Source organism: Theobroma cacao, chromosome 2 (genome assembly GCF_053813885.1).
Source record: "Theobroma cacao isolate CCN51 chromosome 2, ASM5381388v1, whole genome shotgun sequence".
Lineage (NCBI taxonomy): Eukaryota > Viridiplantae > Streptophyta > Magnoliopsida > Malvales > Malvaceae > Theobroma > Theobroma cacao.
This window is the reverse complement of record NC_142640.1, coordinates 10,133,846-10,158,981: the sequence shown is the minus strand read 5'-3', so window position 1 is coordinate 10,158,981 and position 25,136 is coordinate 10,133,846. Positions and strand designations below refer to the sequence as shown.

Genomic DNA, 25,136 nt, shown 5'->3' with positions numbered 1-25,136 from the left:
CCAAATCTGAATTTTTAATAATTTCATCACCCTTCAAACTCTATCTCTTTGCTAGATAAAGAAATCAAATTCAAAATTTCCTCAATGTCACGTGAGGCTGTAGGCTCCCTTTCTCTCCCACGTATTTCCGTTTCACCGGTGATCGGAGGAAGAGAGCTTGATGGTGGCATGATAACTTGAGGTTGCACATTGACAATACTGGCAATCGTAGATCTCAAGATGAAGAGTTCCTTCCCAATTTTAATTCGAGGATACAATGGGAACTGTAGTAAACTGTTAACCTGTACCTAGGGATGAGCAAATGGGTAGATTGGGTGATTTGATCCATCATACTTAAGGATCAAATGAACGAATCATTTTTAAAAAATCGACCAAATATAAAAAATATCAAACCGATCGAATATAAAATTGGTTTGGTTGACCCGGTTTTGGACCTGTTAGATTAATTAGCTCAATACGATTAGGTCCAAGAGGGGTGAATTGGACTATTTTAAGAATTAAAAAAAAAAATTTCCTTTTTGAACAAAATCGTGTCTTTAATTCAAAAGAGTTTAAAAAGAAAACAAACTAATTAGCTTTTAGATCAATGAAAGAGAATTGAATTTTCAAGTACCTACGTCCTCTCCCTTAGATTTATTAAGGAGTTTAAATCCACTATTCAATCCAAAAGCTGAATACAATACTTTTTGTGGATCAAGCATAACTATACAATACAATGCTTTTTTATGGTTAAAGCGTAACCACTATACTTTTTCAATTGGTTAAGGTATAATCACTTGAGCAAATACAATGAAAGAAATGTAGGTACAGCAAAAGTGCCTCTTAAAAGCTGAGTGAAGAATTTTGTATAGTACTTGCAGAAAAGAATGGAAGCCTAATAAATGCTTGACTAAAAGACTTTTTGTATTTAAGAAGAGTACAATAGGTTTTGAATGTATTTTGGCTAATTCTCCTTTCTTGAGTCATGTTTTCAAGTCTCCTAACCTTTATAAATGCTGAGGAAGCTTGTGTTTATAGTTGCTGAAGCTTCAAGGGTAGTTGGGAGAGCATTTAATGTAAAAATGGTCGTTTTTCTCTTTATCCAATGCTCCAATAGTCATTTTGTATCGACACATATGTGAATGTATCAATACATTGCATTTTGTTTTGAATTCCTACCAAGTTGTATCGATACATTTATTCATGTATCGATATATTTGAACTTACCTGCAAGAATCTCTGTAAGCTACTTAAATATGTATTGATACATGACACTATTTATCGATACTTTTAAATCAATGAGCATTCTGTTGAAAATCTATCGATACATTTGAAAAATGTATCGATACTTTTAGGTAAATATGCATTCTTCTCAATTCTATCGATACAATTGAGGATGTATCGATAGATTAAGTTTGACTTTTGAGTTTTGACTTTTGCTGAAGAACATGTATCTATAGATGTTGTAATTTGATGATACTTATCCAAATGTATCGATACATGATGAACATCTATTGATAGATTTGGACCAGAATGCATTTTCAAAGCTTGTTTTCACTTTTTTTTCTCTTTCAAACTTACTTGGCATTGTCTGAGAATATGAGACCTTTGATCCTTTGTGAGTTAGGTGAAATTTTGATCATTTAATTTTTGTCATTTCAAAATATAAAAGATAATTAGGTTATCAGGACCAATGGATCAAAATTTTATCACTATTTTTTTTGTAAATTATAATATTAAAACTTATAAACTTCATCCATAATTTTATATATATATATATATATATATGAAATTAATGATATAACTTATATGTTATAATATTTTATATCAACATTTGTATAAATAATAACTAATTATAAACAATATGTTATAAAATCTAAGGTGATAGTTAATAAACTTATTAAGTGTAATCATATAAATAAAGTTTATTACAAGTTGTAGTGATGCTTATGTATAAATTAAATATATGTATATATAATATATTACTTTATTATATATATGTAAAATTAATGATACAAATTATAGGTTCAAATGTTTTATATCAAAGTTTGTATAAATAATAACTAATTATAAATAATATATTATAAAATCTAAGGTGATAACTAATAAAGTTATTAAGTGTAATTATATAAATAAAGTCTATCATAAGTTATAATAATGCTTATGTATAAATTAAATATATGTATATATAATATATGACTTTATTAATATATATATATAGGAAATTGTGAGAAAAAGACCTCGTGATAAGGTGATTTCAGAAATAACCACCCATATAAAGTTATCTGTTTTTAGCCAAAAAGAAGCATGAATAGACCAAAATGCCCTTAAAAGCATCGTTTCAAATAAATGCTCAACTGTTTGAGCTATCTCCTTCCCGCCAAAGAGAAAATAGAAAAAAATAAAAATAAATGCTCAGCTGTTTGAGCTCGGTCTTCTTTCTCTCTCAACTCTCTGAACTGTCTAAACTTTGGCAAGTCTTTGTTGAGCACCATCGTCGTCAGCTCTCTTAGATCTCTGAAATGTATGAGCTCTGTCAACTCTTTGTTGAGTACCATCGTCATCGGGCTGTGGTCTATCTCTTTGCATCTGGTCATATTGTCATAGATTAACAGACCCTATAGCAGAGATGACATCAAGGTACCTATTATTGAGTTTATTACTACAACACACTTAAATTTCTGAAACATTTGGTGTAAATTAGAATATGGATTAGAAACATTGCCCATAGTTGTTACACGCTATGCATCTATAACATGTGTTAGCATTATTTTAGCGTGTCACGACATTGGTTATATGCAAGGCGTGTTACAACATTTAACGTTATATGCATCGCGTGTTACCACATTTTATGTTATATGCATGGCGTGTTACCACATTTTTCGTTATATGCATGGCGTGTTACCACATTTTACACTATATGCATGGCGTGTTACAACATTTTACGTTATATGCATGACATGTTATCACATTTTACGTTATATGCATGGCGTGTTACAACATTTAACGTTATATGTATGGCGTGTAACAACATTTTACGTTATATACATAACGTGTTACAACATTTAACGTTATTTTACGTTATATGCATGACGTGTTACCACATTTTATGTTATATGCATGGCGTGTTACCACATTTTCCATTAAATGCATGACGTATTACGACATTTTACGTTATATGCATGGCGTGTTACCACATTTTACGCTATATGCATGACGTGTTACAATATTTTATGTTATATGCATGGCGTGTTACCACATTTTACGTTATATGCATGACATGTTACAACATTTTACGTTAAATGCATGACGTGTAACAACATGACTGATAAATTTTTTATCACGACATGTATTGTGTAAAATGATTGACAAAAATTTTTTTTTTCAAAATTTCAGTGGGGTTCTAATTGTGCGACTTGTGATAAGACACAGTGGTCAGTGGGTGGATGGCATTTACAAGGGTGGTGAGTCACGAATGTGGGGGGTTATGAGTGATTTATCGTTTGCGGGCTTGATGAAGCTAGTTAAAGATGTTGTTGGGGTAAACTCAGAAATTGACGAGATTGAGTTATATGCATTGATCAGTACACCCGGAGAGCTATCACGGCCAATTATCAAGGACGATGAGGATGTTGCATTAATTCTGCTAGAATAGAAGAATGTTTCGACTGTGTATGTCAGCATTAAGGGACGCCAAACAAATGTTATGTCACATGAAGAAGTTGGACAACATGGTAATCAGTTCAATCAAAATGAGATTTACAATGATTCACATATACCACAACATTCGGTCCGTAACCCACAACAATGGCAATTGTGGTATGCACAAGAGTTTGTGCAGCCCGGTAGATAGACGACATTCACAGAACAGTTGGCTGCACAATTCCGATCAGGATGTGCATCAAATTGATTACTTGCTTCTGTCAAACAAATGCAACGATCGGGTGAAATTGTAGAATGTGTAATGCCATTGTCAAATGAGAATACGACACTTGAGGACAATAATGTGAGGTTGGAGGGTGACACTACAACGCTGGAGGATAATACTGCATTTGATGAGGGAAATGAGGATTTTTTCGCTGTCGGTGAAGATAGATTTGATGACACTTCAGATGATGGGCTTGAACAATGGCAAGATAACAGTTCAGACAATGACTGCCTTTATGACATTGATATTCCAATTTGCAATAATGTTAAAGGCAAAATGGAACCTGTTGGAGGTGTTGATGTAGGAGATGTTCAGTGTGATGACCCCATAAATAATAACCCCATCGTTGGTGAGAACGAGATTCATTCCCTTGATACATTGCTCGATGATAGTGATCAGGAAAGGGGAAATGCAAGGATATCTCATACGTGGGTAATTGCGGGTGCAGAAAGGTTCTCCTTCCAAACAATTACCACTGAGGAGATGACATGTGCCGATGATCGCTTATACAAAAGAAGAATGTTTTCGTCGAAGGCCGAGTTGAAATGAGCTTTAAACATGTTGGTTATAAAAGAGAAGTTTGCGATAAGAGTAAAAAGGTCATGAAAAGGTCGTTATGAGGTTGGTTGCAAGGACAAGGCATGCAAGTTTAGTGTGCGTGTAACAAAGTTACTTGACAAAGGAGAATATTGGCAAGTTCGGACATTCCACAAAGTACACATCTGTACTGTTGATGGTTTCCAAGGGCGATTTTCAACTATGAGTGCGAAGATAATTGGTGAACTTATGTCACACAAGCTTCGAGCTAATGAAGTAGCATTAAAACCTAAGGACATAATTTATGAGATGAGGGTTTAATGGGGATTGGAATGTTTGTATGGTAAGGCTTGGCAAGCGAAGGTGTATGAGGAGAGGTTTGTTTTCGATCCATCGGAGGAGTCATTTCAACTACTACCCTCGTATTATTATATGTTGGAACAAGAAAATCCTGGCACAATGACTACAATGGCCACTGATGAGGCAGAAAGATTCAAATATTGTTTCTGATCATACAAGGCTTGTATTCAGGGGTTTAGGGATGTTATGCGTCCTACAGTTGCAATTGATGAAACACATCTAAAAGGCAAGTTTCAGGGTGTTCTGTTTGTCACTGTATGCAAAGATGCGAACAAGAGCGTATATCTAGTTGCATTTGGCATTGGCCATGTTGAAGACAAAGACTCGTGGACGTGGTTTCTTAGCAAGCTGCGTGATGCGGTTGGTTGTCTTGAAAATACTATGTTCATTTCTGATCAACATCTCAGCATTAAGAAAGCAATCCAAAATGCATACCCAGAAGCGCACCATAGTTTATGCTGTTACCACTTGAAAAAAAAACTTTAAAAACAAGTTCAAGAGCGACGACGTTTGTATGATTTTCACCCTTGCTCGAGATTGCTATAAGGTTTTCGATTTCAACAGACATATGAACCAACTCAAGCATATTCACGCGAGAGCCCATGCTGACCTTATGAGAATAGGGCTTAAGAGATGGGCACGTGCATGTTCTCCGACAAGGCGATACCAAATGATGACATCCAACATAGCGGAATGTGTTAACTTATGCTTAAAGCATGCAAGACAAATGCCAATCACTGTTTTGATCAAGTTCATTAGAGACATGTTCCAGCGTTGGTTCCATAGCCGGTACAAGGAGGTCGTCAAGGTGACTATGCCCCTCAGCCCTTGGGTTGAGCAAATGGTTCAACGATGCACATCGCTTTGTAGTTAAGCCTATCAATCGAGTGGAGTTCGAAGTTAAAGATGGAAAAATGGACGAACTTGTAAACCTATCCAGGAATACGTGTTCATGTTGTGAGTTCCAAATAGATTTACTGTCATGCAGCCATGCCATTGCAGCAATAAGGTTAGAATATCTTTATTTCTTATTTAAACCGTAATTGACATAGCATTTACATTGTGCTTGAAGATTGAGTTTATTGTATTTTTTAGTAAATGCAAACGTGAAGCCATTGAATTTTGCGCTGACTACTACAAGACAACCGTTTTAGTGGAGGGTTATTCGGGATCCATTCGGCCTATAGAGCATCCTAGTGAGTGGGATATCCCCCCCTCATGTGAAACAATTTGTCGTCTTGCCACCACCTTGGTGAAGCCAAGCAGGAAGATTTAGGAGGAGAAAGATTCCATCGGTTGGTGAAGGCAGTCGAGCACGGAGATGTTCACAATGCAAAAGGTATGGGCATAACAAACAGAATTGCCCATCCCCATTTGCAATTCCATCCACAAATCCGGCACCATTTCCAAGTCAATCGACGACTCCACGAGTGCGCTGACCCAAAGCATGTTCAAGTTGCAGACAAACCGGTCACACACGCAACAATTGTCCAATACGAAGGACAATGTCTGAAAATGTAAGGTGTGTTGTGGATGAAGACAACTTGTTCGCCTAACTCAATGTGTAAGCCATGTGCAATACCTTTCTCACAATTTCCTCTTGCAGTATCTTATATTCATTCATTTTTTTTAGTATTTGTTAGTTTCCTCCTGTAGATGAGTCTTTATTTTTTTATTAATTTTATAGATATATTATTTGAGTATTCATTTCATTTTGTCTGTAGTTTTGAACACTGAATAGACTTTTTAAGTCCCTATACTGTTACCCAATTTGTCACATTTTATTACCACTTGTAGTAAATAATTAATGATTTGATTTCATTCCTTTCTATTTCATTTGATTTAACCGTTTATGTTCTTACAATGAAATTTCTTTAATTTCATGAGTAATTAAATTTCGTCAATATCTCTGCCTCTGTTTTTCATCTTGCTTGTTATTCACTTCACCCACCTCAAGTGTAAATTTTACTTTATTTTAGAAATTTAAAGAAAGTTTTAAAAAGTAACACCTGTTATAAGAAAAATAATATAACCTAATATTTTAATTGTTCTTTGAGTGATTTCGGCTCTCAAATGCTTATCCATACTCAATATTAAAAATTCTCAAAGTTCAATTTTCTTTTTCGAACCTTGCCAAATATATGTCTATTTTAAAAATGAAAATAAGTAGAGTTTCGAGAATCTCATGGGCTAAGCACTTTTATTTATATTTATATAATTTATATGTCATGAATTTATATTTTTAATTTCAAAAATATATTAATAAAATAGAGTAAAGTTTTTATTTATAAATTCAATAGGATTTGTGGTCTTTAATAACCTAATAAGCTCTAATGTAATTCTTGAAGTTTATATATAATTTCAAACTTTTGTAGTAGCAATAGTATTAGATTTTTGTTGGTCTACCATGATGCTTAAATTAAAAAAAAAAGAAAAGAGGAAACGATAACGAATTTTTTGAAAAAGAGAAAAGAGGTAACATTAAAATCCTTTTTGATTAATGAGAAAGAGAGAAAACCTTTAAGTTGCTTTTTATTAAGAATTTCTTGAAAAATGATGTTTGACCTGGCTTTTGCTTTTAAGAGGTAGATAAGATGAAAAGGCAGGCCGAATAGGTACTTAATAACCAATTCAGCCCCCCTTCATTGTACTTAAATGGATGTAGAAAACGAAGAGTCAGCATTCATGCCTATAAATAAGGGGAACCATTAATCATTTGAATCAAATTCAATTATCTTAATCAATCTCAGATAATTTAAAAATGACCTTCAAAGATGCAAAAGTCGAGAACGCGAAAGAGGTAACCTCCGAAGAGGAAGAGGTGCCTTTGAGGGAGCAGTTGCAGATATTTCAGCAGGAGATGCAGGCCCTCATCGACAACCTGATGCAAAGGACTTTTGACCTGGAGGCTGCCATCTTGAGCAACAAAAAGATTCTCGCGGAGATAGAGTTCAAAGTGGATGAACTTATGAAGAAATGAATTACGGTTCATTTTTTTTTGTATAATCTCCATGTATTTTCTGAGGGGTCTTTTTTTTAAAAATTTTAATAAAATTTATAGAAATTTTTATTTTCATTGAGCACATATTTTCTTGAGTTATTTTCTTCGTTTAAGTTATATTATGCTGAATAACTTCGTGAGTGGATGTTACGCTGAGTGCATGCAGACTTGGCGTGACACGTTGAGTTAATTCAGACTTATGGCGTGACACGTTGACTTGTTACAGTCTTGTGGGGTGACACGGCAGGGGCCAATTATGGTGACACACTAAGTGCAAGCAAACTTATGGCGTGACACACTAAGTTAATGTAGACTTATGGCGTGACACGCTAACTTGTTGCAGTCTTTTGGGGTGACCCGGCAAGGGTCAATTGTGGTGACATGCCGAGTGCATGCAGACTTGGCGTGACACATTGACTTCTTGCAATCTTGTGGGGTGACATGGCAGGGGCCAATTATGGTGACACACTGAGTGCATGCAGACTTGGTGTGGCAGGCCAAAATGTTGCAGTCTTGTGGGTGACACGACATAAAATTAATAAAATTAAGGAAAGTTTAGCTTTTCGATTTTTGGATTTTTTCAATATGAAGTTTATCTCTCTATTTTTACCTTTTCACTTTTCAGCTTGATTTTATGTTTTATTGATAAAGAAGTAATGGGAAAGTAATGTACAAAATGTACGAATATTAAAATTAATAAAATTAATTATATATACAAAAAAAATGATGTACATACAAGGGTCGATATGTTCAGAGTTCGCTCTCACAACTGTTGGAAAAACTTTCTAGTGTGTATTGGCAACGCATATTTGCAATCATAGTCTACTTAACTCTGATATTTTTTTATTGTAAAATATCGTCAATGTACCTTATCATGAACATACCGCAGCTGAAACTATCGTTCTGCCGATGCACTTTAGATTTTGGCAAATGGATATCCATTGGCATCAGCGTCAAATCCCGTGTCTTTCAACGTGTTTTGTTGAAATAACCAATTTGGTGGCATATGATTAGCATAATAGTCGAAAGGGTGTCATTTGAGTCGCACGCACTCCGTTATCCTTAACATCCGCAGTTCTTACAGAGTCCACCACCTTGATCGTCCACCTCACCAAGTCGATCTTCGCTACAACCCAATGCCCGCCCACATTGCAAAGTGCGAGGATGAAATCGACATCTTCTCATTTTTTACCATATGTCGGCTTTTCACCCTCCATGTACCCCTGTAACTCATATAAAATTTCCATCGTGGACCAGGCATCTTTAGTTGGAAATGAGGTATTTAGCATATGGATGGTGTCTTGTGAAGCATGTATACATTAGCTTATACTTAATGCAATAAAAAACTGAGTGTTTTCAGAATTGAAAAATTTTCAGATAAACTTACGAAGAATATTGTGTCAACCACGCATGCACGGGTAGTGTACAGCTTCGACTTTGGCCTTGTCATCCACTTACAGAGTACACTGAGGCATGCGTCTATATGTTCACTACTCATTTCTTCTTTGGGATCTTCTAATGTTGTGAAAAATTCTGCACCTTGATCCCCTAAGATCCCAACATCACACCTACATATGTAACAGATGAATTTCAAAAGCCTTGTGGATTAATGTTTCATCCAATGTTATTTATGAGCTTACCTCACACACTCGTCTTTCTTGAAAGCTTTTTATGCTTGAACCAGTGCGTCCTTTATTTCCTGACGGCTCACTGAGGGGTCATCGTATGGGCTTGAAATGTATTTGTTCTCCAGTTTGACCTATGCCTGGTCAATTAGGTCTAAAATTGGTGTTGCACGATGATGGACATCAGACTCTACTGAGAACAACCATGTTCCCTTAGCTTCAGAAGTGCTTTGACGAAGATGGTCTCCTTCAGCCTGAACTGATGCAAGGTTCCTATCCCCTTTTTCTACTGCCTTGACTACTACATAAGACTAAAGAAGATGTTGTCCTTCAACCACGAGCGACTGAAGGTCCCCTTCCCCTCCCGCAGATGCATTGATAATCGAATCAGCCTCAGGAACATGGACTCCTTTAGCCACGAGCGAGTGAAGGTCCCCCTCCCCTTTCGCAGATGCATTAATAACTGAAGCAGCCTGAGAAACATTGACTCTTTTAGCATCATCTGATTGAAGGGTCACATCCCCTGCCACAGCATCATCTCCGTTACGGCCAACAACATCATCATGAAAGTGAACAGTAGCTTCATCATGCTGCCCATCATCAGCATCAACATCGTTTTCACCAGCATCGTGAGATGAAGGATCGTCCTATAGAATGAGACAAATGGGAAAATCTGTTAGCTCATAAAATAACACAAATCATAAACCGAGAACAAAAAATACAACTACACCTACTAAACATAAACGACAAATATATGAGCGAAGATAGAATATTGTACTTGTGATTTCAAGCCCTCTAGAATACGAGCAATGACACGGTCTTCAAACATCTGCATGGCCAGAGTCAATGACTGAATCCAAGCCTTTAGCTCCAACATGTCTTTTTTATGCAGGTGCATGATCCGTCGCAGCTAACGCTTTTTGACTACTCCGTCATTGATTCTTGTAGAATGGGTCAACTGCAATAACATCTATTACTGTGTTATTCAACAATCATATAAGGAATTCTTTAACATTAACCATTACAACTTTAAAATCCATATCGGCGACTCGTTACCACCATGCGATTGAGCAGGATAGGTCAGTGGTTGAGGAGCTGTCGTTGCCTTCCTCAACTGCAATCACAAAAATTACTATGTTACTTGATAAACATATGCAGAAATGTTGAACACAAATCGTTACAACCGATCTTACTGATGACTTGTTAGCAGTCTGCGTCTGAAGATGACCTGTAGGTGGTTGAGGAGCTGTCGTCGCATGGTCCAACTGTAAACACAAATATGTTAATCGATAATCACATATGGAATTGTTGAACACAAACCGTTACAACCGTCCTTACCAGTTGTTCACTGCCATTGCCATGCTCATCCCTTTCCTCCATTAACTCAGGGGCTGATAGCTCATCCACTAAAGCAGCGGCGGTGCGCCTCCGCTTGATGCCACTAGTGGTTCTATTCTCTTTTAATTTTCTCCTATTTTCCCAATCACTTAAGCCTTAGTCTGGCTGATCCTCCAAGTGCCCTATTGGCACGTATTGGTGACCCTCAAATAACAAGACATCAATGTCCACATAATACTCCTGGCTGGCCACATCTGGGGTAGGCTCTAAGGTCTCGATTGCCCATAATTGCAAAATAGGGATTGTGATTAAATTAGACCAAATAAAATTATTATACAAATGCACAACAGAAATTAGTAACTGTTTACTCACCTGCTCAGATAACTCCAACTTCTCAACTGTTTTGTAGAAGTCTTTCGGCTTCTGATTGCATTGCCATCTACACATACGTGGTAGACGTCCTTCGGAGCAAAAAGGGCAATTATTTTTCGGAAGGTCGAAATTGCCTTCATTGCCCAGAACTACAAGGTCAAATGTAACATTATCAGACTGTATATGATAAATGAGTGCAGCCATAAATTTTTATGTCAAAATGAAATGGATAAATGTTTAGTGACAGTACCTGTATCACCCACGCGAATCTGTAAATGTTGTACCGTAAACAAGTAGCCTTTTGCTAGTTTAAGTCAGGTACTTCGAATCCCTTCAAAAGGTAATCCTCGGTCAACCTCCAAATATAGTGACCCCATGGGAAGGCATTCCAGGAGTCGATGTCCTCCACCAATGACAATAGCCAAGGCGTCACCCGTCTACGGTAGTCTTGACCAAATAAAATGTTATTCGCGATCAAGACAAATGCCATCTTGGTTACGTCGCTTGGTTGTTGAAAGTTGCCTCTGTGGAAAGTATCAAGCAACTCTTGCAGCTTAATGTTCTGCTACCGGTTCAAGTGTCTGTCATGAATTCCATCCGCAACAACCTCGTATGGTCATATGAACACATCGGGCATTGGACCAAACTTCAGTCCGATGATAAGGCAGAACTCCTGCTTTGATATCCGCCCCTTGGTCTTGCCAATGGCAAACCATAGCTCATGCTCCATTACCTCTCTCTCATTAATTCGATGAATCATGATGTTATGCAGGAGACTAGCGCTGAAGTAGCCTTGTGGATATACGTTCAGCAGCATTCTGAAACATGTATGCTTCACTGCATCGTACTCCCCTTTCTCTTTGAGAGTCTTGTTGATGTAATGCAATTGCGACCACTTACAGTGGGTGTTGATATGGACATTGAACGCCAACTTCTCCCTCGGGATAAGAAACAAACCATCAAGATCCTCATACTGACTGGACTGCACTTACAAAACATGGAACACATGCACGAGTCAGTTAACTCATAATGTGAAAACAAGGTACACTGAAGAAAGAAATAAATGTTGTTACACGCCATGCATATCAAGTAAAATGTTGTAACACACCATGCATATCAAGTCAAATGTTGTGACACGCCAAAAACTCATGTGACCAGTTAACCCACAACATGCCAGGAACAGCCGTGACATACCAAAAACCTATAAATCCAGTTAACCCATGACACACCAGAAACAACCGTGACACGCTAAAAACCCAAAAAACCAATTAACCTACAACAGGCCAGGAACAGCCGTGACACGCTAAAAATCCAAAAAACCAGTTAAACCACAACGCGTCATATGCAGACACGGACCCCTTTCAACACTTTGGTATAACCATAAAACTAGGAAGAAAACAGTTTAAGCAAAGCATAACGATTGCAAAAAAACACCAAACAACCCAGCAAACCAACAAAAAATCAACAGTTTGAGCAAACCAACCCAGCAAAAAATCAACGAACAGAAGAAAGATTAATTTTAGAGTAACTGACCTCTTCACTGATAACCGACATTGTTGTTGTGATGTAATTAAGCTTACAAAGAACAAAGTCGAACTCTCTGCTACCTTTCGGAATGAAGAATGAATGAAACTCTCTTACTTCCTTCACAATGACGTTTACGATTTCAGAAAAATATTTAATTAAAACGAAATGGCCTTTTATATTCATTTCATTCGTTCAGTGGAAGTCCAACGCCTTCCTCGTCATTTGCCTGCCTTCTTTCACACCATGGCGTGTCACACGTTGTGACCATGGCATGTCTCACACTCTAAACGATGCCGTGTCACACCAGTCCCACATATTCTCACAGTTTCGTCTCACACATTATCACCCTACCGTGTCACAGATTCCCTCATGTCACACACTCTAAACCTTTCCGTGTCACACCTGTGTCAAACATTATCACCATGGCGTGTCACATATTAAACCCATGGCATGTCACACATTCTGACCATGGCATGTCACACACTCTAAACGCTATCATGTCACACCAGTCTCACATATTCTCACCGTGCCGTCTCACACATTATCACCCTGCCGTGTCATAGATTCCCTCCATGGCGTGTCACACACTCTAAACCCTACCGTGTCACACCCGTGTCAAACATTATCACTGTGTGGTTTCACACATTATAACCTTGTCGTGTCACAAGTTCTGACCATGGGGTGTCACACACTGTAAAAGCTGTCTTGTCACACCCGTGTCACATATTCTCACCGTGCCGTCTCACACATTATCACCCTACCGTGTTACAAATTCCCTCCATGGCGTGTCACACACTCTAAACCCTGTCGTGCCAAACATTATCACTGTGCCATTTCACACATTATGACCCTGCCGTGTCACAAGTTCTGACCATGGCGTGTCACACACTGTAAACGTTGTCGTGTCACACTCGTGTCACATATTCTCACCATGTCGTCTTACACATTATCACCCTGTCGTATCATAGATTCCCTCCATGGTGTGTCACACACTCTAAACCTTACCATGTCACACCCTTGTCAAACATTATCACTGTGCCGTTTCACACATTATGACCCTACCGTGTCACAAATTCTCTTCATGGCGTGTCACACCCGTGTCAAACATTATCACTGTGCCATTTCACATATTATAACCCTCTCGTGTCACATGTCTGGCCATAGCGTGTCACACACTTTAAAACCTATCGTGTCACACCCGTGTCACACATTATCACTGTGCTGTTTCACACATTGTAACCCTTTAGTGTCACACGTCTGACCATGGCATGTCACACATTCCAAACCCTGTCATGTCACGCCCCTGTTACATTCTCATCGTGCCGTCTCACACATTAGCACCCTGACGTGTCACACACTCTAAACCCTACCGTGTCACACCCGTCTCACATATTCTCACCATGACGTGTCACATATTCCTACCATGCCGTGTCACACATTCTCACCATTCCGTTTCACAAACTCTAAAACCCTACCGTCACACATTCCATATGGCTTGCTGTAGCACGACCATTTCCTACTTCAAATTCACATCTTTCTCCTTTTAATTCACCAACGTATCAAGGATTTCTGCTTTCACATCATTCTCGAAGCTTTCGATTCATCATAACCGGTTCCTCATTCGATTTAATATCACCATTCGTATTATCTGAATGTCATGTCCGAAATATATGAAAAACCATTATTTTGTTTTGCAGAAGCTTCTAAGGAAAAAATTGGATGTTTTGTACAAAAGTAGATGTTCGAAAATTCTTCGCATATTTATTTTCTAATTTTTCGCCTGTTTGAGAGTGCACGTCATCGAAAATGTCTCATTAAGTGCATTTTTTTCCTAAAATCTCTTCTGGTGGCTAAAAACAATTAAATTTATCTGGAAGATTATTTTCAAAAACACTTTGTTTTCAAGGGTCAAAAAGAAAATTTCCCCATATATATCTGTATGTATAAAATTAATGGCATAACTTAGATGTTATAATGTTTTATATCAAAGTTTGTATAAATAATAACTAATTATAACAATATGTTATAAAATCTAAGGTGATAACTAATAAAGTTATTAAGTGTAATCATATAAATAAAGTTAATTATAAATTATAGTAATGTTTATGTATAAATTAAATATATGTATATATAATACATTTATATAATTATATATTTATATATATATATATATATATTCATAACATTTTATATTACGAAACATTATTAAGTATAATAATTATAACATATTAATATGTAAGATATTTACTATCATATTTTATAATATTAACATATAAATTATATCATTTAAAATATATAATTTGTAATTTTATATTAATATAAATTTATAAATAAATATATATAAATATTATATTGCTATGATTATGATTTGTATATGTACATATAATACCTTAATATATTTTAAGTATATTACTAATTAAGTTAACTATCAATTCTTCTTAATATATATATATATATATATAAATATTATATATTTATATATTTATATTAATCTATATATATGTATATATATAAAACTAGTTTGGTCTTTTGGTAGATTGGTCCAAAAATTTTAAAATCGAGAATCGATCAAAAAATCAATTAGATTAAACATTTTGGACTAATTGATCCAATGAATCAATTAAACCGAACCGTTTTACTTAAATTTCAATTGATTTGGATGGATAATTGGTTTGAATTGGTTTTGCTGACTTCTATCTGTATCAAGATTAGACCAAAGCTAAATCTCTCCAAGTTCAAGGTTTCCTGCCCGATTCTCACAAATTTTCCCTAACAATCTCCTAATGCCTTAAAAAGATTAAAATGCCAAAAATGAATCGGAATTTCTTCTGCTCTTACCCAACACAAAAATTCTGATTTACCTTTATTAATTTCATAAGGCACCAAGCTAGTGAACCACTCCAAAAAATATTCCATATAATCTGCAAGAAGGATTTCCATCTCGTCTTCATTACGAAAAGTAACCAGCTCTCTTAAACCCCAGCTTCTTGAATACGAACCATCATACCCTTAGCTGTCAAATTCCGTTCAACCATCTCTACACAACCCTTCCCGTACAAAACCCAATCCACTCTTTTTCGACGATGCAACATTCAATTTAGGTACAAAAGCACTGGCACTAATCCTTTCCTTAACTTTCTTAGCAGCCTTAGGTTTCTCTTTAACCTTCCTTGACTGTGACTGTGCATTCATTTCCTGACTTGTATCCACGACCTTAGGCTTATCATCAACCTTCCTTGGCTTTGCACAATTATCCTTCCCCTCAAAATGTCTACCATCAGCTACGACATCTCTAAATGTACGTTGGTAAGAAATATTGGCATTTTCTCGTCCAAATGATGGATCACGTGTAGGCTGTCTCCTTTCAGGAGCCTTCTTCACTATAATAGGATAGCCAGAAATCATCATCCCATCACCATGAAGGATTGCTGCTTCTTGTTCCCTAGCAAATTTGTAACACACAAAAGCCAAAAACCTACCTCTCATTCTAACAGTTATTGGGAAAATAACTTAAATCACAACACCAAATTGGTCAATCACTAATTTAATGCTAGCCCACAACATTACCAGATTCTCGACGAAGATTGAATGGAGAGACCTCCGCCACCGTGTCAACTCAAATTGCCCACGATATCTTGTGCCCTGAAACCCTTGCTGACCAAGACCATGGCTGTTGCTTCTCCTTCATGCCTGCTTGCCAAATAGCTAACAAAAGAAAATGAAAATTATGAAAATAAAAAACAAGGATAAAGGAAATAAAATTGAATATTGAACTAGAAAGAATCTTTATTTATTTATTTCAAAAAGCTAACAAAAGAAAATGGAAAATATGAAAATAAAAAAAGTAAAGAAAATAAAATTGAATATTGAATTAGATTTTATTTAATGAGAACACATAATTAATTAAATAACAATTAATTAAATAAATGTTATGAGAGTACTAATTAATACATTCCTTACATGTAAATGAACTTTTGAATCTAATCTGAGGGTGCTAATACTTTTTTTACGTGTAAGTGAATTTTTGAACTTAATCCGCTTCATCGTAGATAAGAACGTATTCTTTTTAATCAACCTAAATCAAGCCTAAAACTTCACCAAAAAAAATAAAAAAAATAAATTCACTTAGACTTAATTTTATTAGAAAAATAAATTCACTTAACTAGCCAATAATTTCTAAAAAATTTATTTCAGAATTCTGGTCAATGATACCTAAACAAAAAAAGTTGATTCAAGATTCACACATTTTCACACACATTATTCCATTACAATGATATATATGCTTGCCTTAACAAAAGTCATAAACAGAGCACTTAACATCCAACAGGTTTGGAAGGTGAACTAATATGACTATAAAAACTCAAATCAAAGGAGCTTCAAACTTTGCTCAAAAATAGTAATGAATTCATCCATTTGATTCTTGTTCAAAGCTAACCCAACCTCAATTCCACCTGGCTCATCCTTGCACTCTGCCAGAGATATAGCTCCATCATAATCTATGTGAGTAAGCTCAACCTTACAAGGCCTGCCCCACCCAAAATCCGTATCATAGACATGGAATTTTGGTGATCCAGCAACTGCAGTAAGACGCCTTGATTTCATTCGTTCCACAAGAGTTGATATCCAGTGCTCTGCACCTCTCAAACCACTTCTCTCCATTTCTTTAATTTTGTTTCCAATAACTTTCGAAGCCAAAAGAATTCCGTTTTCTCCTATTAGCTCACTTTTAGTAACATCAACAACGCCCGGTCTTAAACAATTCCCAAAGTATGTTGGTGGTACCGGAAATTCCAAGCGGTTCCGGCAATCAACTGGAAAAAGCAAGAAGTAAAACTTATCATCATCATCACGTGATAAATTGTTAGTAGCACTGTCCTTTGATTTAATCAGACAAACCCATATGAAGGCACATGTCACCACAAACGTTGATATGTGCAATTGCTCTGACTCGACACCATCCCTGCACTGTCCCGTGACCAAATGCTTTAGTCTCTCGGCATGGGCTCGACCCAACACAAATGTGGCTCGAACCTTGTCTTCGGCTATAGCATGGGTTGGGCCAGAATTCTCATTAGAGAATGATACCCAGTGCCAGTAATTTTTCAACCGAACCAACTCTATGCCACCAGGATCCTTGATCACGTCCTTGTTAATCAAAGGAAGTGAATTTTCAAGACAGGTTAAGTCACCGCCGGACCTACAAACAGCCGTCCAAGACCTCATAAAATGCATGAACGACTTCCCATCACCAACTACATGCCAATAAGTTGACCCGATGCAAATGCCAGAGTTGGGAAACACAGTGACTTGAAACGCTGTGATGGGGCACACGCGAATGCCATCTTCGGCTACACGTGCCGGTGGCAGCTGAGGTACAAAGGGGCGTAACAATTTAATATCTCGCGGATAATTGGCTTTGACATGGTTGAAATCTGCAGCAGATTCAGCAACCGTGAAGGTGACAAAGTCACCATCTATGTAATGGATATAAGGCTTACCGGGTGGTTGAGGGCACATGATATTGGCGGCGTAAGGGAAGAAATGTTGGAGAGTTAGGGAGAGAGAGCATTTTAGCATTGGGAGAGTGGTTTCCATGAAGTGCAAAGTAGGGTGAGAGAATTTATAGAAGAAAAGGCGTTCTATATTACAAGGAAACCATGGCAGATCAAAGTGAGTGAGAGGGAGAGAGGTTGTCGGAACTGAGCTCGGAGGCGCCGAAACATGACTGCTATCGAGAACCTTAATCGTGCCAGTTTGAGCCATTTAAGACAAGACCAAGAAATTGTTCACACTTCACACTACTATATAGCACAAGGGGAAGAACTAATGCATATCCCGTTGGGGACTGATTTGATTGGAAAATTTTTTTTCAAACAAATTAAATGAATAAATTTTTTTTCAAATATTAATTAAAATCGAAAAAATTTAAAAAATCGAATCAATTGGTTTCATGAATTTGATTTTAAATCAAAAAATTAAAATTTTATTTTTTTTACAAATTATAATATTAAAATTTATAAAATTTAATCATAATTATAATATATATAATAAAAATTAATAGTAAAAAATATATATTTTATATAAATTTAAAAATAACATTATTTATATAAAAATGTTAATTTTATTTTTTTAATTAATTAATTTTAAAATTTTAAAATAAAAAATTAATAAAAAATTAATTAAATCAAATTTAAAAAATTAACAGAGTCCGTAAATCAATTAAATCGTACGTTTACCTCAAATTTTATTCCACTCAATTATTGATTCCATTAAATTTTCGGTTGGATACGTGTAGCTTTCACCCAGTACAGAGATTTAATTAATAAGGAAGACCCATAACGAAATGACCCGGTGAAAGCAATAGAGTGCACTCAACCACGAACAATTTCCACTGTAGCAGATTTTTTTAAGATCCTAAAATTATGATTTTTTCTTTGACTATTAATAGTCTTACTTTTCTTTAAATTTAATTTTTATGATTTTATTTATTTTTTGATATTAGAACCATGGAGCATTATTTTTACAAAAAATTAAAATAATAATATAATATATAATATAATTAATTTTTTAATTTTTATGAAAATTAGGTTCGGATAACACAATTTAAGAGTAGCAAAATATATAAAATATAAAGGGAACATTTTCTTGACATAGAATCTAACTTAAACTCTCTTCACTTTTATTGCCTGTTAGCTTTCATTTTTCTTTCCATTTATAACATTTTCATTCTAAATTATTATTGGAATTTAATTTTTTTCTAAATTATATTTTTTAAAAGAGAGAAAAGGAAAAGATTTATTTGGAAGACACCAGAAAGAAATAATTGAGGATAAGAGCAGAGCCAATCTTGGTAAAAGAACAAAAGGAAAACAACACTCAACTCAATATTTGAGTATTTGATTCATTGATTGATGTATACTTTACTTACTTAAAGAGTAAGATTTGAATCTCCCTCCTCTAATTATAAAAAAAAAAAAACAACACTCAACTTAAAGTATGAAAAGCATCTTATCAGAGGTGGGATTATGAATCAAAGATCAATGGGACAATCATCTAATCTAATTTGATAAGTTGAACAGAAGGGGAGGTATTGGATGGTGGTTAGAGGAGGAGGCTCCTATCATTATGGGTGCCTTGGCTCCCATAATTTTTAAAAATTCTATATAATTTTTATAATTTAAATAATTTTTAAAGTTTTTTTATTTTTTATTTTTATTATTTATATTCATTTTTAGTTATATTTTATTTATTTATATATTTTAAATTGTTTTATAAGCATTTTTATTAAATTTTTACAAACCATTAATTATTTTTTTATTATGTAGATTCTATTTTTTACTTGTTATGTTTATTTATTATATGAATTTTATTTTTAATAATTTTAGTCTTTAAAAATTAAAAAAAATTATTATATAATTTTTAAATATAAATTTTAATATTGCATTATTAATTATTACTTAAAATTTCATCAATATATTTTTTTTAATTAATCCTGATTACAAAAAAAATTATTTTAAGTATATTTTTTTATGTGTTTTACATTTTATATATAGTTGAATGGAAATTATCTTAAATATATAGTCTTTAAACAATCCTGATTATATGAGAGAAATTATTAATCTTATATATCGTATTATTTTTTTTATAATTGGAAGAGGGAAGATTTAAATCCTGCTCTTAAAATAAGGGATTATGCACCAATCACTTAGTTAAAAGCTCGGGTACATATATTGTATTTAATTATTTATAGTTTATAAATTATGATTTTATATTTAATATTTTAAGTTTAATTAAAAATAAAATAAAAATATTAGATATTGATTGTATTAATTTTTTAATTATTTATATTAAGAAAGATAAAAAATGATGAATTTTTTATAGATAATTTAATTATTCATATTAAAAAAGATATTGTTAATTTTTTTAGTATAAAATCAATAATAGATCAATTTGAATCTAAAAAATATAGTCAAGTACAACTTTCTCTAAGATATTATTATGAGTCTATCTTTTTATGTTTCTTTTGATTTATATATTAAATAAAATATTATTTTTTTATAAATTTATTATTATTAATTATTAAATTTAATATATTAATTTTAAAAATTTTTATTTTTTATTTTTTTCATCTTTGACCTCTTTAACAAAAATCATTAGCTTGACCCTTGACTAGATTTACACTTTCTTATTATTGTTTTTACATTATTGCATGTATATTATTTTTACAATAATATTACTTTTTTTTTAACTAATAGTTGGGGACTTAGATTTACATTGATGCACAATTACTATTACTTTTTACTAGAATATGACCCGTATGCAACACACGGAGCCTCTTTACACCCCATCCCTTTGCTTCAAGATCTTTTCTCTTTCTGTCTATCTACCCTCCGCGTGGTTGACTCTGACCTCTTTGCATCCCTCTTTTTCTCTCTCTTTGCTTCAACGACTTGTTTCTTTCGCTCTCTCTACCCTCCACGTGATTAACTCTGAAAGGGTCATTGAAACTTACTTTTAAATATGTTATAGGTTTATTATTATTATTTTTTTACATATCATCTTAGGTTCGTAGACAATAGAAAAAAAGTCTTTCATATATAATTTATAAAATTGTTTTTGTTGAAAAATGGATTTCTGATTTGAAAGACAGTCTGAACAATTATTATGTGATGACAAAAAACGTCCCTTCATTTCATTAAAGTAATAATTAAAGACAACACATAGGAATCGTCATCCCTAATACATAGAGTAAAAGATAGAAACAAGATGAGATAAGGTTATGATTTGATCCTCCACTGTTAACATCCAAATACGACTCGCCCTTTATGATCTGCTGCATGTTGGACCTAGTTAAACATATGGAACACAAAAGATGGAGTCATTACACTGATGAATTCTTAAAAGGCCTTCCTTAAGCTTTCTCCAAAATGTGCAGTGAATGAATCCATTTGATCCTTACTAAGAACCAAGGAAACTTCAATTCCACCTGGCTCATCTCTACACTCCGCCAGAGACAAAGATCCACCGTCATCTAAGTGAATAAACTCGACCTTTGTAGGCCTCCCCCACCCAAAATCCATACCATATATTCCTAATTTCGGTGACCCAGAAACCCCTAGATAATGCCCCGATGCTAACATTTCCTCAAGGTTTGACGGCCCTTTTTCTACTTCTTTTAGAGCTCCACTTTCCATCTCTTTAACTTTTCTTGCAATTGCTTTCGCGGCTGCTACTATCCCACTTTCCCCCATCAGCTCACCCTTCTTGGCTCGTACAATACCTGGTGCTAGACAGTTTCCAAAGTACGTGACGGGCAGAGGAAATTCAATGCGGCTCCGGCAATCAACAGCAAAAAGGAAATAGTAAAACTTATCATCATCATGACCATTTTCTGAGATTTCACTCTCTTGTGACTTGACCATACATATCCACATCATAGAGCAGGCAACGACAAATGTTGAAATGTGTAGTCCTTCCAAATCGTTGTCGTTGCACTGAGTCGTGAGCCACTGCTTGAGTTTCTCGATTTGAGCTCGGGTCCACGCAAATGAGGCTCGAACTTTGTCCATCGGCATTTCCTTGGTTGGGCCAAGGTTCTCTCTCCAAGATGATACCCAATTCCAATATCCTTTCAGAGCCACGTCATTGCACCCAGCGGGGTCTTTGATTGCGTCCCTGCTATGAGAAGGTCGTTGCGACACGTAATCGAGACAAGTCGAGTCTCCTTTTGACTTACACACGGAAGACCAAGATCTCACGAAGTGCATGAAAGCGCTTCCATCTGCTGCTACGTGGTAATGCGCCATCCCAATGCAAATGGCAGCGTTGGGAAACACTGTGACCTTCAAGGCCATGATGGGTAGCACCCGTATGCCATCTGATGACATAGTTGATGGCGGCAGAAGGGAAACAAAAGGGTGTAACAATTTGATATCGCGTGCATAATTGGCTTTGATATGGTTCACATCAGCGGCGGATTCGGCAATGGTGAGGGGAACAGAGTCGCCGTCGGTGTAAAGGATATTAGGCTCAAGGGGTGGCGGGGGGCACACGAGTTTTGCTGCAAGTGGGAAAAAATGTTGAAGAGTTAGGGAAAGAGACTGTTTTAGAGTTGGGAGCGTGGTTTGCATGAAATGAGAGGTAGGGTGAGGGTATTCGTAGAAGAAAAGGCTTTGCATGGGGGCACAACGAAACCATGGGATGTCAAAGTAAGTGAGCGGGAGAGTTGTTGTGGGAACTGAGCCAGCCGGTGCTGAAACATGGATGTTATCAAGAATCTTGGCTGCATAGGGTGAATCCATTCTGGGTGGAAGATCAACAAAATTAAATTTAGCTACACTGCATTAGTGTTTAGAGCAAGTGGAAAATTTATGACCATGAACAAGATACAAGTCAATTTATAGAGCGGAGAAAACCTGGCCAGGTATAAAGTTATAGTATAATTTTATAAAGCAAGTACTAGTAAAATTTATAAACATAAATGAGATTAAAACAATTAAGACGTTAAGTAAACCGCAACCTACTATTGAAAACGCTTTACAGAGCAGCAAACCAACAACTTGCTAAACTACAAATTACGTTTACGAATTTATCATCATCAATAAAAGCACGACATTGTTGTACTTGCGGATGCAACTTCTTTGATAATTTTTATATACGTGGAGCGCTTAGACTCTTTTAAGAGAGAAAACCTCACTTAATGCCAAGCTCGATGTTTTCTTTTTTTCTTTTTTTTTTATCTCATCCAAAGATAATTTGTTGATGTCACTGAAAAATTTTCAATGAGAGCACAACCTTTCGGCAGGGGGCCGAGAAGTTTACCTTAGGAAATTGAAGAAGATGGTATATAGCCATCAGAGTTTATTGCCTAAGTGGTACGAAACCAACATGATGCAACTCCTACCAAATATCATGAATTATCGTCTAAGTGGTCTAAAACCACAACATACGGCACCTACCAGAACATTATCACCATAACACATCAATACACATCAGATAATGAAATGAACAAATTGCCTCCTGACAACATTAGCCTCGACCTAACAGACACAGCACAGAAAAGCACATAATAAACTACCACCAAGACGAGAACATAGAAGCTCTATCCACGCCAAATTTTGTTACTGAATCAGCTAACGATTTACCTTCTCAAAAGATGTGCAAGAAAGACACATCACCAACAAATTTGATCAAGAAAGTCGAGTTCAATTAGAGTGTCACGTCAACAGTTTAATTGGTTGATATATGATACTCTAATTGAGTGAGAGTTTTTTTTAGTGAACATAGTATTTTGGTCATTTTTCGTTTTCTTAAGTTTCTTCACCGTTTCTACTTTTGCCTTCTTCATTCTAATTTTGGATTTCTCCACCTTTTCTCTTTTTTTACTTTCCACATTTTTTTCATCTATTTGTCCAATTTTTACAACTCTTTTCATTTTTTACTTTTTTTTCTTTGGCTTTCTTTGTTTGTTTTGGTGTTTTTTCCTTTGTTTTTTTTTTTTTGGTTTTTGATTTGTTCAACCACTGTTTGTGGTTTCTTTCTTTTTTTTTTTTTTATTTTGATTTGTGATTTGTATTTTTTTTGTTTTTTACACTTCAGTTTCATTATTGTATGAATCTTTCTTTGTTTTGTAATTTTCATTTTGTTTTGATTCATGGTTTTTGTGTTACTTTGGTTTAACTGTGTTAATTTGCTTTATGTTTTAGTTTTCAAGAAGTTGTATTTTACTTTCGATTTTTCCTTTTTAAATGCTCATGGGTTGATTTTTTTTTTCTTTAGGTTTTATTGTTCGACTTCTATTTCGTTGTTATTTTCCAGGTTTGATTTTTCTTTTATTTATGTCTGCTTTTGTTTTTAAGCTTTTTATTTATTCTTACTCTGAGGTTTTTTAAGGGTTTTTGTGTTTTTGGGAAGCTGCATTTTCGTCTTTTCCTAATGCCATGAATCTGGAATTTTTTCTCTTCATTGAAGTATTCTCTTGCTTTCTCTCTTGCTTAGAGGTGAGGAAAAAAGTGAGAAGATAAATGAGAGATCAAACAGGGGAGAGAGAGATAAAGGTCAAAAGTATAAATACAAATATAAATTCAAATTTTTTATTTTTTTAATTGATTGAATAAATTAGATAGAGATAAATTGGCTTTTCTCTTATTTTTCTCCTTTCTTCTTTCATCTTATTTCCTTACCCATTGTTTTACTTTTTAATTATTTATTTGATTTATTTAATTTCAATTTATATTAGTTTAAAAAATGATAAGAATAAAAATAAAATAATTAATTGAATAATTAATTTTATGATTTTTTGTTTATCTAGTTTTTATTATGTTTTTTTATAATGTTATTGCTTCTATATAGAAACCATAAATTGGTGTAAGTTTCTATTTTTTTTCTTTTTATCTCATTTCATTTGTTTATTCAAGCTTTCATGATTTGGATTCTTTATTACTTTTATTTTTATTCAAGCTTTTCAATT

At 34.9% G+C, this 25,136-nt stretch overlaps 2 protein-coding genes, 1 long non-coding RNA gene and 1 pseudogene across 3 annotated transcripts; all 4 read right to left on the bottom strand.

The window, feature by feature from the left end:
• Positions 1–8,542: 8,542 nt before the first annotated feature.
• LOC108660794 (uncharacterized) lies at positions 8,543–10,910 on the bottom strand. Its single transcript, XM_088803940.1, has 7 exons — positions 10,769–10,910; positions 10,624–10,695; positions 10,487–10,544; positions 10,209–10,388; positions 9,446–10,077; positions 9,193–9,373; positions 8,543–9,028 (listed from the first exon to the last, which is right to left on the bottom strand). Exons 4-5 carry the CDS (start codon positions 10,326–10,328, stop codon positions 9,742–9,744), a joined length of 456 nt encoding a protein of 151 aa, XP_088660066.1. The 5' UTR covers positions 10,329–10,388; positions 10,487–10,544; positions 10,624–10,695; positions 10,769–10,910; the 3' UTR covers positions 8,543–9,028; positions 9,193–9,373; positions 9,446–9,741.
• LOC148764013 (uncharacterized) lies at positions 10,911–11,582 on the bottom strand. Its single transcript, XR_016024750.1, has 3 exons — positions 11,391–11,582; positions 11,141–11,289; positions 10,911–11,034 (listed from the first exon to the last, which is right to left on the bottom strand). It is a non-coding gene; the product is annotated as an uncharacterized LOC148764013 (long non-coding RNA).
• Positions 11,583–16,893: 5,311 nt separating this feature from the next.
• On the bottom strand, positions 16,894–18,485 carry LOC18608611 (coumaroyl-CoA:anthocyanidin 3-O-glucoside-6''-O-coumaroyltransferase 1-like). Its single transcript, XM_007043397.3, has one exon. The coding sequence runs from the start codon at positions 18,428–18,430 to the stop codon at positions 17,033–17,035; it is 1,398 nt and encodes a 465-aa protein (XP_007043459.3). The 5' UTR covers positions 18,431–18,485; the 3' UTR covers positions 16,894–17,032.
• Positions 18,486–21,322: 2,837 nt separating this feature from the next.
• Positions 21,323–23,063, bottom strand: LOC18608610 (coumaroyl-CoA:anthocyanidin 3-O-glucoside-6''-O-coumaroyltransferase 1 pseudogene; annotated as a pseudogene).
• Positions 23,064–25,136: the final 2,073 nt, after the last annotated feature.